Raw genomic sequence first — 13416 nt, 5'->3', positions numbered from 1 at the left:
TATATTTAGTTTCGAGTTTTATCCTGAGTTCAATAGCACCTGTTTCAGGTGTTCTAACTTATTCACCTCAGGGTATTTTTGTGATGTAGAGGACCGGGGTGAAACAAAACCTAAGATTAAGTCCCGCAAAAACTTTGTTATGTATTCAGTTATTACCAATTCTAGCTCCGCAAGAATTAGTTGGAAGTGGATAGAAATGTCATTAAAATAATTTAAATTTGGAAATTCGTGGGATTTCAACCAGGGTCCAAAAATGTTCTTCTCTAAACTCAAAATTTTAAATTCTTAATCACATTTTGATGAACGACTGAATCTATCAAAAGTAACAATCTTGACTCAGAACTAAGGTCAAAACCTTAAATCTTATCCCTGGTCCACAATCCTACTACAGTTTTTCAAAAAAATTCTCTCTTGTTTATAGATATTCAAAGACTGTACTCGAAAATCACTACTTATCAAAAGCTATTCTCAAAAGAAGTTGGTGAATGAAATGTGGGTGCAGGCTTTAGTTCCAAATATCGAATTTTCAATAAGATTAGACTTACTTAGATTGCCAGATTGCCCAGATTTTATCCGAATGTTTTCCTTTAATTTGCAAAATTAAAGAAAAATTCAAATTGCGTGATCACAGTTATGTATTTTGCGTCAAAAACATTTTTTTGAGCAAATTTTATCCATCTGGCTGATGTTTTTCGAAGTTTGTTTCATCTTGATTTTGAATAATTCCAAAATTTGGCTGGATATTGCCAAGATTTTGGGTTGTAAACTTTGAATACAAATTCCCGGATTTTGCTAGGTTTTTAAATAATAATGACCAAATTTGTCCTGCCCGGATAAGTGTGGAAAAATATCTGGTAAGCTTAGCTTTTATTCATAGCTTTCATAAAATCAAAATGTGTTGCCTGTGGTCGACTTGTGGAATCTGTATCCAGTTTAATTATTCTTCTTCAGTTTGGTTTATCATTGCGGGGTTGCGGGGTAAAGTATGGTGTACTTTAAAAAGTTTTCCTCGCGAAAAAGCTTAAAAAAACTGGAAACTTAGTACATATAGATTTTACATTATCTATGTTCAACACTGATATTTTATCTATAGATAATAATTCAAGCTTTTTTATATCCTCTATAACAATTAGTATAAAATTACTAAAGCCGAATATTGTGATACTCTTAGTATAAGTTTTTTTTACTATTCTTTATGTATGCATTTTTCATGCAAAAAGTTATAGGGCAAATTTTGTCATCAAACCCCGTCATCTCCCCCAGGCCAGGACACAGTTCTTCCTAAGGCCCTTATCGGGTCACATACAATTTCCGATTTCTTTATAAGGAAATTACGAAAAAAATTGGTAAAAGTATGTTTTTGTAGGGTTCTTTATTAAACTTTTAGGGAAAAATACAAAACAATATTTTTGCTGTTTGATGGATTTTTTAACTTTTTGTCGAATACCTCCGATCAATTTCTACACAATTATTACTTTTTCAGATAGGAAAAAAAATGAATATCAAAATATCTCATCTTGATATAATTAAATTTTTCTCTTCTATTCGGGTAAGGTTAGAGAGGTAAAATTTCTAACCCGGGATTTTTCGACCTCGAGTTTTTCTCCTGACATGGTTCCAACCATTATTGTACAGAATTATTTCTCAAATTTTCGAAGGTGAGAAAGTATTAGAGAAATATGAGGTGTCAAAGAGAGAAAGAACATAAACCGTAAATATCATGATTTTTTCGAAAAAAAAATACAACGGCTCACCGGCCGTATATCCCGCATGTGATTTTTCCTATATTGATCTCTCGTGTTTCTCTTTCACCACCCATCGACTCGGGATTTCTCCTTTCTAGCGATCCGTCTTGAATAAATTTTCAACGCGTGTACCAATCCGGACGAAATCTCACAACTCGATAAACAAACCTTTCAGATCAAAACGCTGTCATTAGTTTCTTGGTACGACAACTAGAGGCGCGGAATTAAATTAAAAGAAAACGGCCTGATACTAAGTGGTACATTCTTGGCAGATGATGTTTTCTGCAAATTTTACAACACCCACAAATCAGACTCTAAGTACTCCAGTGTTTGTAGAGGAGAGGCTGGCTAAATGCGCATACTAAGAAGAACACTTATTGTCTCCCATATTCCAATAGATAGACGGAAAATAATGAAAAGGTAAAATTGACCGAGATTGCAAGGTGAATGCTCCGAATCGAGCTGGGAAAAAAGGTACATTTCACCGAGAAAAAGGTGAATTCTAAAAAAGTAAATCTTACCTCGTAGTGAGGTGAAGTTCACTTGAATTGAGCTGATTAGAAAGGTACAATCCACCTAGGAAAAGGGTGAATCCAAAAAAAGGTAAAACTCACCTCGTAGCGATATGAAGTTGGCCTGGATTGAGCTAAACAAAACCGTACAGTTCACCTCGAAAAAAGGTAACAATTTACTGAACTCGTTTATTGAGGTTAAGCTGTTTTGTAATTCGTGCCCAATATGTGAAAATCGGAACAAAACGGTAAATGTTTTCTTAGATTTCTTTAGTAGTGCTGGTTCTCGTCATAATACTTCGCTTTTGTTACAGATTGGCCGACAGAGCTTCCAAGTGTTTTCCACTTCATTCCGGAACATCCCACAAATCATTGTTGAAAAGCGGGACCTGACCGGATCAATCGAAGAAGGATATGAATGTTAATGCTTGAATGTTAATGATTCAGCGGCCAAGGTGGCTCGGAAGAACGCGAAGAAGGTGACCGTGAGGAAGCAGGAATATTTGAAGCAAAACGAAGATCACTGAGCGGAATTGCCACGAGCCTGGCGAAGAAAGTTAGCCTGAACTTGGCTCATCAATAATTTTCTATAAACACGGCGATGCATTCAAACATTAATTATAAGGTAAAAGTCTCTATTATCTCAAATAAATACCAACGAATTTTGTTTTTGTTTTGTTTTCATTGAAGAAACCAACCAATCCAGATAGCGTTTACCTTTTAAATCAGAGAATGGGATAACGGTATTATTTACTAGAATTAGTTTACCTTTTCTCTAGGTGAATTAAAAAAAGGAATTTGTGAAAAAATTCTAGACCTTTCATATTTTTGGTTTAAATTGTTAATTTCTTTTGCTGAATTGTGATTTATTGAGAAAAGTGGTCAATTATGTGAATCAAGATTAACCAACTTTCATAGGATGCCTCAAGGATGTTCAGCTAAGTATTCTTTTCATATTTTTGAATGATGATTATTTGCAAATTTTAGCTTGACTGCAGTATCAACTCAGGGTTAATTTCTAATTATGGTTATTCAAAAAGTTTTTTTCGTAGAAGTGGTTTATTATTAGTGATTTAGTTTAAACCTAGCGGTGTTAGGGTTAATGATTTCTCCCTAGATTTACGGGGTTTTTACTTTTCGGAGCTGTTTCAGGAATGCAGTTTTTTAGAAGGATTCTTCTGAAACTCAAATAATGTGAATTTTTGTTTAGGGTTGGTACCTTCGAAAGCAATAAAAAAGAGCGACGAAATAATATATTTATTAAAGGTCTTTTTTCTGTTATGCAGAGATAGCTATATTCAAGTATTCTGAACATAACTTCAAACTTCGTTTTTCTTGGAAGCATAACTAAATTGTTTTGAATACCTTACATGTATGTATTGAGAATTTCACTCATTGAAAGTTTTATTATGTTAAAGAACTGATGAAATAACTGGTTCGATAGAAAGATTCAAATTTGTATGTGCTTCTAGCTCTTGGCGCCGCGTACAATGATTTTATTACGCTTGTTTATCCAATCAAACAACTTTAATTTCAAATAAGTAAACTAACAAAAGGCCAAAATTTGAGAATCATTGAGAAGTTGTTAGAATGACTATGATGTTAATTCTTCTTATATCAGGTTTTAAATTTGTCCTTTTCTTGTTCTTTTATTTCTTTAACATTCTAACTGATTCTGGAACTTTAATATAAAGTCGTTGTAGAAATTTATTATTGTTTTATGAAGCAATTAGAAAAGCTAGCTAGTTTGGTCAGAGGAGTTAATGTATTAAAATCAAGCACCGCATAATCTTTATATGTATATATGGATGGAAATACGAGATAGTTCTAGGAGATCTAAGCAAAAAAATTTTTCGATATTTTACTTTAAAAAAGAGCCGTGTTAGAAAATGAAAAAATTAAAAATAATGACAACAAATAAGGCTTTCAGTTTGAGCAGGTAATAAATGTACTACATCGCACTTGTCAAAAGTGTTTCCTGATCATATCCTTTATCCCCCACTCCCAAAACAATTTCTTTTGCTAGGATGCAGAGGTAACCTCGGTCCTAAAGCACAAATTTGATTCTTTCATCCCTTTCTATATTTTTCCTACCTATCAATTGACTACTAGGACGTGGCCGGCGCCGTTATTGATGGTTAAAGAGAGAGTATCAGTTTTGTGTATTGAGAGTGAGTCGCTAATCCCAAGCATCGTTCTTTTGACCTTTGCGCAAAATTGATAGCCTCGGTCAATCACGGAGTAGCAACCATTGGCGATGTGGAATTCTTTCTACTGAGCCACGCCTGCGATCATGGTGCTCGAAATGCATTTATTAAAAAAACAATTAACAAAGTTCATATCATTAAATAACAATCAGAATCAGGAAAAACCATTTCAATAAATTCCATTTTGTAAAAAAAATTAACAGAGCATTTCGGGTACAATGATTCAGGTGGATGTGAGTAGTCAATCAAGCTAAGCTAGCTAAGCTAAGCTTTTCTCTAGGTGAATTAAAAAAAAGGTTAAATTTGCCTTTTTGCTAGGTGAATGAAAAAAAAGGTAAGAGAAATCTGGGTGGCAAAAAAATTACCTCGCAGAAAGGTAAATTTTACATTTTTGTTATTTTCCGTGTAGGAGTTTCAAAGCTATATGCGCATGAGCGGACATCTGTTCTCTATAGATACATATGAGAAAAATTTTTCTGTTAAAATCTCTTACAGTTTTTGATGAAATGATATTATAATAAAAGTAGTCAAAATAGCCTATTTCCGAAACCGGGTGGCCTAAATACGCATATTTATGTTTTCATCTTTAATTCAGTTCCACTTGCAATGATTTCGTATAATTTATTTGAAAATGGTTGAAACAAATACTAAGCATGCGTCGAAACTTAAATTTTGGCGAAATTTCGGATGTCGCTAGTTGCATAAAACATAGTCAGGGATGCCATACGCCCATATTTCATGATAATATTATATTCATATCATATTTTCATTAGTTGTAGTTAGAGCGTAGATTTAATGTTTCAATGATAAAAAGTAAAAAGAAATATGGCTAATCTATTTTTTCTTGACAGAGGCATTTAACCTGGCTGATATAGGCGTTACATGTCTCTTATTCCAATATTTTTTCATTTGTAACTTTGCCGAAAGCTTCAAATTATTGACTTTGTGATTTTCAGATGTATTAGAAATAAAAACCATTATCATTTTTACAAACAGATTCTGTACGCACGATTATTAAAGTTCAATATATTTTAACAAAACTGTAAGAAATCTTGTTTAAATTTAAATAAAAATGACTTTGTATAACAGTTATTCTTTTTCATGCCATGTGTCAAAAGCGGATTACCCTCAAACTGCACTGATAAGATATGTTTATTAATAAGCCATTTCGTAAATCGGCTGTATGCGCATATTATCCAAGATGCGCATTTAGGAATACATCCCCCTATGTAAACCGGCATTCTTCTTCTTCTTATTTTACCAACATAGCCAAAACATGTAAGTATCCTGGAAAATGATAAACTAGCGTCCTTCATTTTTTCTTTTCAACGTAATCTCTATTACATTTATAATTGATTGTATAAATTAGTACGGCCAGGCCAACCATGTGATTAATACTGCAAAAGATACCGTAACAAGGGAAGGAATAAAGCGTAAAGTTCCCTGCCAAACGCTTCATATATTATAAAAAGTTGGATCTCACCAAAAAAAGTTGTAATCGGAGGGATACATTTTTCACTGATTCGTATCCGTTCATCTTTAGTTGGCAGGAGCAGGGCTGATGATGTTTTGATACGGAGAACCATTGCAACCGAAACTTCCGCAGCCGTTTTGCAGCTTTTCACGTCTTTCCGGTGTATGAAATATACACCGAATTTTCCCATTTGATACAGCGCATTCCGCAATCAGTTATCAATATTCACATTCGCAGATATATTCAGCTGTATTTCAAGAAACCATGAAAAGAAATCACTTCAAATTTCAATTTTTAATTGAAGCACGTCAGCAGCGTTCAAATCATAGCTCTAGCTTCGATAAATTTCTGATGTTTATTTTTTAATTTTCATCTCTCGCTCTCGGTCGTCGAGTGGTTAGCGTGGTAAGACGGTAATCGCAGGTCCACTGATGACATGGGTTCGATTCCTATCTCGGTACTGTATGTATGTATGTATGTAGATAATCCACCATGGGTGCACGGATTCACCGCAGTTTCGCCAACGTATGCGCTAAATTGCATTCTTTATATTATTTGTTCGGCCAATATGCAATGCAAATCACCACATACCCGACACCATGGCTTCGTGTAAACTGTCATGTAATGAATGTGTTTCGTGTAGGTGTATGTCTTATTTGTAGAACGAGCAAACAGTTTCGCAACCGTATAAAATTCATAACATTTTCAATGTCATGTATCTTCGACAGGTATTCCGCATCCGTGTATATACCTGCCCAGCTGGAAACTGATTGAACGTTCAAAAATAATTTAGTTAATGAATCAAATAGTTGTATGATAAAATAATCTTACCTCCTTACCAATCTTACCTCGAGACACACGAAGCTTACCTGAAGCTGTGATCGACCGTATGCAACATCGTTTCCATCTTATTTAAAATAAACAAATTTTCAAACCTGTTCAAATCATCACCCAACTATGCAATACGTCCTAAACCTCGTTGCAGTACTTCCTGCATTACCTTACCTAAATTAATTTTCAACATTTTAACTTTTTTTGTGCACTGTAGAAGCTTTTTATTCATGCAATTTTCTTCCAAAATACAATAGGATGTTTTAAACTTTTTTCAAAGTTATTCATAACACCCATCGCGCAAATTCACCTCGTAGGCAACCTTTTCTTTAAGCTTTCCCTTTTCTTCTCGATCCACCTTTTTATGTTCATCACCTGTTTTTCTTCTTCTCCCCTTTTTCTTTTTCTTCCCTCTATACTAAAAAACTTCTTATCTTCCGATTTTTTTGGAGCTACCCCTTCCAATCCGCACCGTATGCATTCAGATCTACCATAACCTGGCTGCCACTACTCTATATGATTCACTATTTTAATAATAAGCGCTTTTAATCAGTACTCTCAACCAAAATCCAAAATGTACCCAGAGCATCTGGTTCAAAATCAGTCTTCATCCTTCCTTCTCCAAGGTCAAATTATTGAAATAAAAACACCTCAAATTCCTGCTCTTTGAACTTTTTCTTTAAAAAAAAACTCAACAATTTTAATCACCACGTCGTTATCAACCCACAGAAAAGCTATCGCCTACCATCTAAATAGCCTCCCTTTCCCCGTTCTCATTCTTAATTTTCTTCAAAGTAATCATATTTTCTAAGTCTGTACACACCTTATGCGAGATTTTGGTGACATTCTTTTCCCATTCTTTTATTTTCAATTTCGCGAAACACCCACCACAAGCAGCTAGAAATTTTAGCAACTTATAAGAAAAACCCATCGCAGCAACCGCTGATTTTCGTGCATAGGAAATCCTAACTATGTCACATGTTGCTCAGGCAACCATTCTCACACGCGTAACCCGCGAACGTATGGACGAAATCTGAGCAAATCATCTCCGGACTTGTTAGCACTTCGAAAGGAAATTTACATTTAGTTATTTTCTACCACACTTGATTCTTCGTTTTCCGCTTCCGTTTTTATCATTTTCTCACAATCATTCATCAGATCAAAATGAAGCCTTTTTTCTCTAGTCACTCACATCGACAACATTTCCATTGATAAATACTTTTTATTTGCACTTCGCGAATAAAATCGAATTTTCGAAGATTTTCCTATTTTTTCTTATGATCTCTTGAAATCGAAATGTATTAGGAATAGGTTTCATCCTTGCATATCCATTTCGCGATTTTTAAGGAATCAGGTGGCTATCGCAATTTTCACTTCCAGTTCCAAGGCCAACGCGGGAGACGAAAAAAACGAACCGCGCCCGATGAGAGTACAACGGTGACTGGGTTCGATTTCTATCTCGGTACTGGGTGTTAAATGTTAATTCTAAATTGTCCAAGTCATTTATTCAGTCTGTAAAGCCTAAATCGGCTAAGACGGTGTATGTCTCTTTATTTTTATCCAAATAACTCTGAAAAGTTCGTTTTTGGTCCCAAAAAATATCAACTTGAGTTTTTTACTTAGTTTCGCCAATGATGTGAATAAATCCGGGCAGTATTCGGGTAGTTTTTCACCAAAATCGGGCGTCAAGGCCGGGTCATCCGTGTATCGAATTTTTCACTGAATGTCCGGGCAAGCTCGAATAAAACCAAAAAAACTTGAAATGCTTAACTATGCCGGTACAATAACAACTGTCAGCAATGGCTAGCTAGCACGATCTTAATAGTAGTTTTATTCGCAATCGAAGGATGTGTTCATGAGCTAATGTTTGTTTCGGGAAAATTTTATATGCTCACTAATTTTTATAATTCTGGAGTGACTTTTCCAACATTATTACAAGATTATAGGACTGTCGTATTCTTTCCAAGAAGTTTCCGAACAACTTCCATTCTGAACTTAACACTCGCGTCCGTTGCCTCTAAAATTCGCCAATAAACTGACTCTAGATCCATAACCGTTTTTTTCTCTCCCTTTTTTTCTCTTCTGCCAATTCTGAAAAGGCTTTCTTGACACGCTTAGATAATAACATTCAATAGAAAGTAGATTTTACTCAGAGTTTATTATACGTTATTTTAATCTATTCATTTCTGCTATTCATCTGTATCCTACAAGGACCTTCTTTGAAACTCCTTCTGAATGGGGGTTGAGGTAGTGAAAGATTTCCGTTGAAGCCATCTTCCTTTTTTCGTATGATGGCTTGGATGGATCTACTTTGGTATCCATTTTCATTAGCCATTTGGAAAATATGTTGAAGTTTCTTTTCTCTTCCTTCAGTCAAAAGGTGAATAACACTCCATTCCGATGGATCATGTGGTGGAACGCCGCACATCTTATGCTGGAACGAGTGGTTGGAAGTGCTTGGAGGTTTCAAATTCTTAGGTAAAAAGAAATCCAATTATTTACCTGACAATGCCCAAAATCGGGTAGAAAATAATAAAGCATTACCAGATAACACTCAAAATATGATATGTGGGCTCTGAAAACAGACAACGGCACAACTGCCGAGCATTCGGAGTTATCAATAGCTTACCTAACTCGGATAATATAAGGGAGGGAAACGATACTCATTCATCAGTCGAAAACGCTCACTGAAGAAGATAGTAAGTGGATATCGAAATAACGGTATCTGAACTTTTCATTTACCGTGGTTGAATTAAAAGGAATCTTTCGATTGCTTTGATTCAGTTGAATCATTCAACCAAGTAGGCTCACAACACAATAGAGCGAAGAACTAAGTGTAGTTCGCTGAAATTTTCATCAATTTTTCCTCCGATAAGCTGAAAGCGTCGCCTAGTTATGAGTCATTCAAACCTAACCTCAACAAACAAATTTTTGCTAGTTCCAGAGCTCGTAAGCTGTATAACCGGACCGAGGCAATAAGACAGGTGATTTCTGATGGACGACAAAATTTATGAACACCCCTATTTCAAACAAATTCCAGTCATTGGATCCTGTAACATGTGTAAGTATTAAAACCTACCACCCCACCGGCGTTACAGGGACTCCCTTTATTAGGCCTCAGGGCGGCTCGCTTACCAAAAGAAATCGCAGGGAGTTCGAACTCTAAGATCAGGAAAACCCCAATTATGCACTTCTCTACCTTTATTTGACAATTGCAATGCGCAAACTAGTAATGACTAGAAATATACGGTACCTTTAAGGGCCAAGCCCTGGTTGTCGCTGTTGAAACTAGCGGATCTACGGCGATGATGACGATACTGCTGACCAACAACTCTGTCGGTCCAATTCCGGCCGGCAACCGGGATTTTCTTTCCGTGAATCTCTACGGCGAGGACGAATTAGCGGGTTGGAGAGCTGGTTGGTCGTTCCGAAGGGTTCGTATTGCGGAATCGACAACCCCCTTCGACGTGGGACCGTCCGGCGGATAACTGCTATCCGTGACGACCGGGACTAACTACCAAGGCCGATTCAGGGACCAGGGATCAGGGACAAAGGTTGGCTTCTGTCCCGCCAAATGGTTTCTTTTGGCTAAAACTTAGGGGTCCTGGTGTCTGGCTTTTATCACTTAGATATGGGTTTTGTGTGCTGGATGTGTCGTGCACTTTGTACTTCACAGTTTCGTAGTACTAATCGAAGTCAGCCAGCACCAGGAAGCCGCCTTTGTCCGGCCTTGAACCGCGAATATAGGTCGTTGCTCTCCCATTGTGGCGGACACGATCGTTCGCCTTCGTGAACTCGTCGGGCGTCGCTACCGATCGGGATGGTTACCAAGCAGCGCGGGTTACCATAGATGGCCCTCTGGTTGTCAGGTGCTGAAGCTTCGTGGCTGCATACTGGTGGCTTGTGGCGCTGTCGTCGGCTTTGAAGACTACATTATTCGGGGAAAACCATCACCCATCATTTTCCCTCACTGCGATATTTAAAAACTACAATTACCCGCCGCGACAAATCACTACAACCTCAATGGAAGTGTTATCTGACGCTTACACATGTCTGCTCGTGGCAAGTTTCCTAGCATATTAAAGTATGTATTTGCTGGTTGTTGTGTAAAAAAATATAATGATTCGCCAAGATTCTGCTCCTGTAGAAAAAACATCAATTTTCAAAACGAAAACTTTGGGTTTCGATCTTTTTAAAAGTCCAAAAAGAGTAATCTAGTATGTGCCATTCGCAACCTACGATCTTAACTAACCGATTACAATCTAATGATGGTTTTACTTCGTTATTGTCAGACTTTGCTAGAAGATTCCATCAGTTGCTCAAAAATATTCAAATTTTGTTTATTTCGAAACAGCTAAATCCACTAAATTTTCTTCATTTTTTTTTTTAAAGAAAAGTATTGGACCAAAAAGTAGCAGAACTTGAAAAAGCAGGATGCCGACACCTAAAATACAGATTAGACGAAGTATAAGTTGGAAAAACTGTTCAATATTATGACTGAAAAAAGTGCGCTTCGGCCGATGGGAGACATCAAGAATGAAGTTTAAATTTTTCTTACAAAAACGATTAAAATTTTTAATTTTTTTGCAGTTGGAAATGCGTGTGTCTCAAAAACCATCCGTTTGTTCGAAATAATTTCTTTGTAAGAAATGAAGGTAATCTTATGGTTATTCATGAAAAAAATTTAAAAAAATTCATGGTTTTTGCAAGACTATTTGGTCAGTTGAAAATTCTAGTCGAATATTCGGTACAGCTTTAATTTCCATGGCGACCATCAAAATTGGTTGAATAAATTTTCACGAAGTCGCACGTCGCATTTTGATAACATTCGAATAGGTTGTTGAGTTGGTTTCGTTACTTCGAATCAACTTAATTTCTGTAAAACTACACATTTGTAGGCACAGTTCCATGGGTCTTCTCTCCACTCTAAGTAAAATTGTTTGCAGAATTTCGTGTTTGGAGGCCCGTAAAAAATCATAAAAATTAATGTATAAAACTCACTCATATTTGTAATCATAATCGGTGCTACAATAGTCCGGTGGGATCAGATGCCAGCTGGAGTCGTAGTACTCATCGTAACTGGCCGCCGGCATTGCAGTTATCACGGAGGTTGAATTCACCGCTGGCATAGGATGGCCACTTCCGGATGCCGCCGTCGAACTGTTGTTGTTGTTGTTGCACATTCCGGGCATTTACCATGTAGGTACTCTTGAACGACCCTTATTTATTTTGGATCAACTTCTGCCAGCTACAGTTAGTGTAACCTGTTCACCATAACTGTTTCGAGGAGTGGATCCTCTTAATTATGCTACACTTGAACTCAACAACTCTCACTCTTCTGAATTGATGCGAGAGGGCGTGGGAAAAACACTCGATTAGCTATTCATTCACAAACCTCACCGACAACATTCACAAATGGCGTTTGGTACACACACTAATTGATGGAGGATCCAGCCCAAGTGTTTATTTTGGCACTTGAAATATTCGGAAGCCCGGTAATAACCTGCTGAATGGGTTCATTCGAGAGGCAGAGGACACCGTTACACCGACGGGTTCTTGAATCAAAAAAGGGTAGTAACCGGAAAGTACCACTTGTCCGAATTGGAGAGTTCCGTCTGTGAGCCCTGATTGTCCGGATTGGTCGACCACTATACGCAAACTGATCTTGGGCAATCGGAAGGGTAGCCATCGAACCCCCGACTTCTTGCTCGAAGGTATTGGAAACCCATTATCTCTGGCCGGACGGGCTTTGGAATACCTCCTAGTAGATAGGGCTGCATTTGGCGGGACGATACATGTGCCGAGGTTCTTGAGGTGCGAAATGTTGACTTTATGATGCGCGGATCGATGGGTGTATCAATAAATCTAATACCCGGGCCCGGGCGTTTCAGCAAACTGATAGCGACGACGACGACGAGGGACAGTTTGTGCAAGTTTCTTGCCATACTATCGGTGCATTAGTTTGGTGCAGTTTGACTGATTTACACGGTACATTGTAAATTTTTTTGAGTTAGTTCAAACTTAATAGCCAATTTAGGGTTTTTTGAAGAACATCGTATATTATGGAAAATTACAGATACTTATGAACAAGCCCATAGTTAAATTTTCGAGTAATGTATTGGTTGGATGGAAGTAACTTTTTTCTTAAAAATAATTTCCATTGGATAAAAGTATCATAGCAATAATATCCACCAAAAACAGAAAAGGGTTTTTTCAAGAAAACTTTGTTTCATGAATGTCTATCGAATGGTGACTCAAGTTCCAAGTCAGAAAAAACAAAAAAAAAATCCTATCGAACAATCAATCAAACTGAACCCGAGTCTCGGATTTAATCGTATCAATCAACGACTTATTGGATTACTGACTGATAATGGTGATACCTACCTAGCGCGATAATCAAGTGACTGCAAGCTTAATACAGACTTTAATTATCTATCTACCGTTATCTGCTAAGAAAAAATTAAAAAAGAGTTAGTTTTATTTCTTTTGTTATAACGTACAGGGGTTGTAGAAGTTTCTAAAAATTTTCAAAAAAAAAAACCTTCATAATTAAACACATTGTACAATCTTTATATAAAAAATGGATTTCTGTCTGTCTGTTCCCTATACACTCCCTATAGCCTCGGATACTACTGAACCAATTTGCT

General features: G+C 36.7%; 1 protein-coding gene across 1 annotated transcript in view; it reads right to left on the bottom strand.

Annotated features, from left to right (window-relative positions):
• LOC129748720 (homeobox protein vnd-like) overlaps window positions 1-12413 on the bottom strand; it is a 62361-nt gene extending 49948 nt beyond the window's left edge. Inside the window, exon 1 of the mRNA XM_055743413.1 lies at window positions 11771-12413. Coding sequence (XP_055599388.1) covers window positions 11771-11961 — 191 coding nt within the window. The 5' untranslated portion in view covers window positions 11962-12413. The remainder of the gene's footprint in view (window positions 1-11770) is intronic.
• Window positions 12414-13416: the final 1003 nt, after the last annotated feature.

Source organism: Uranotaenia lowii, chromosome 2 (genome assembly GCF_029784155.1).
Source record: "Uranotaenia lowii strain MFRU-FL chromosome 2, ASM2978415v1, whole genome shotgun sequence".
Lineage (NCBI taxonomy): Eukaryota > Metazoa > Arthropoda > Insecta > Diptera > Culicidae > Uranotaenia > Uranotaenia lowii.
This window is presented reverse-complemented; position numbering and strand designations above follow the sequence as displayed.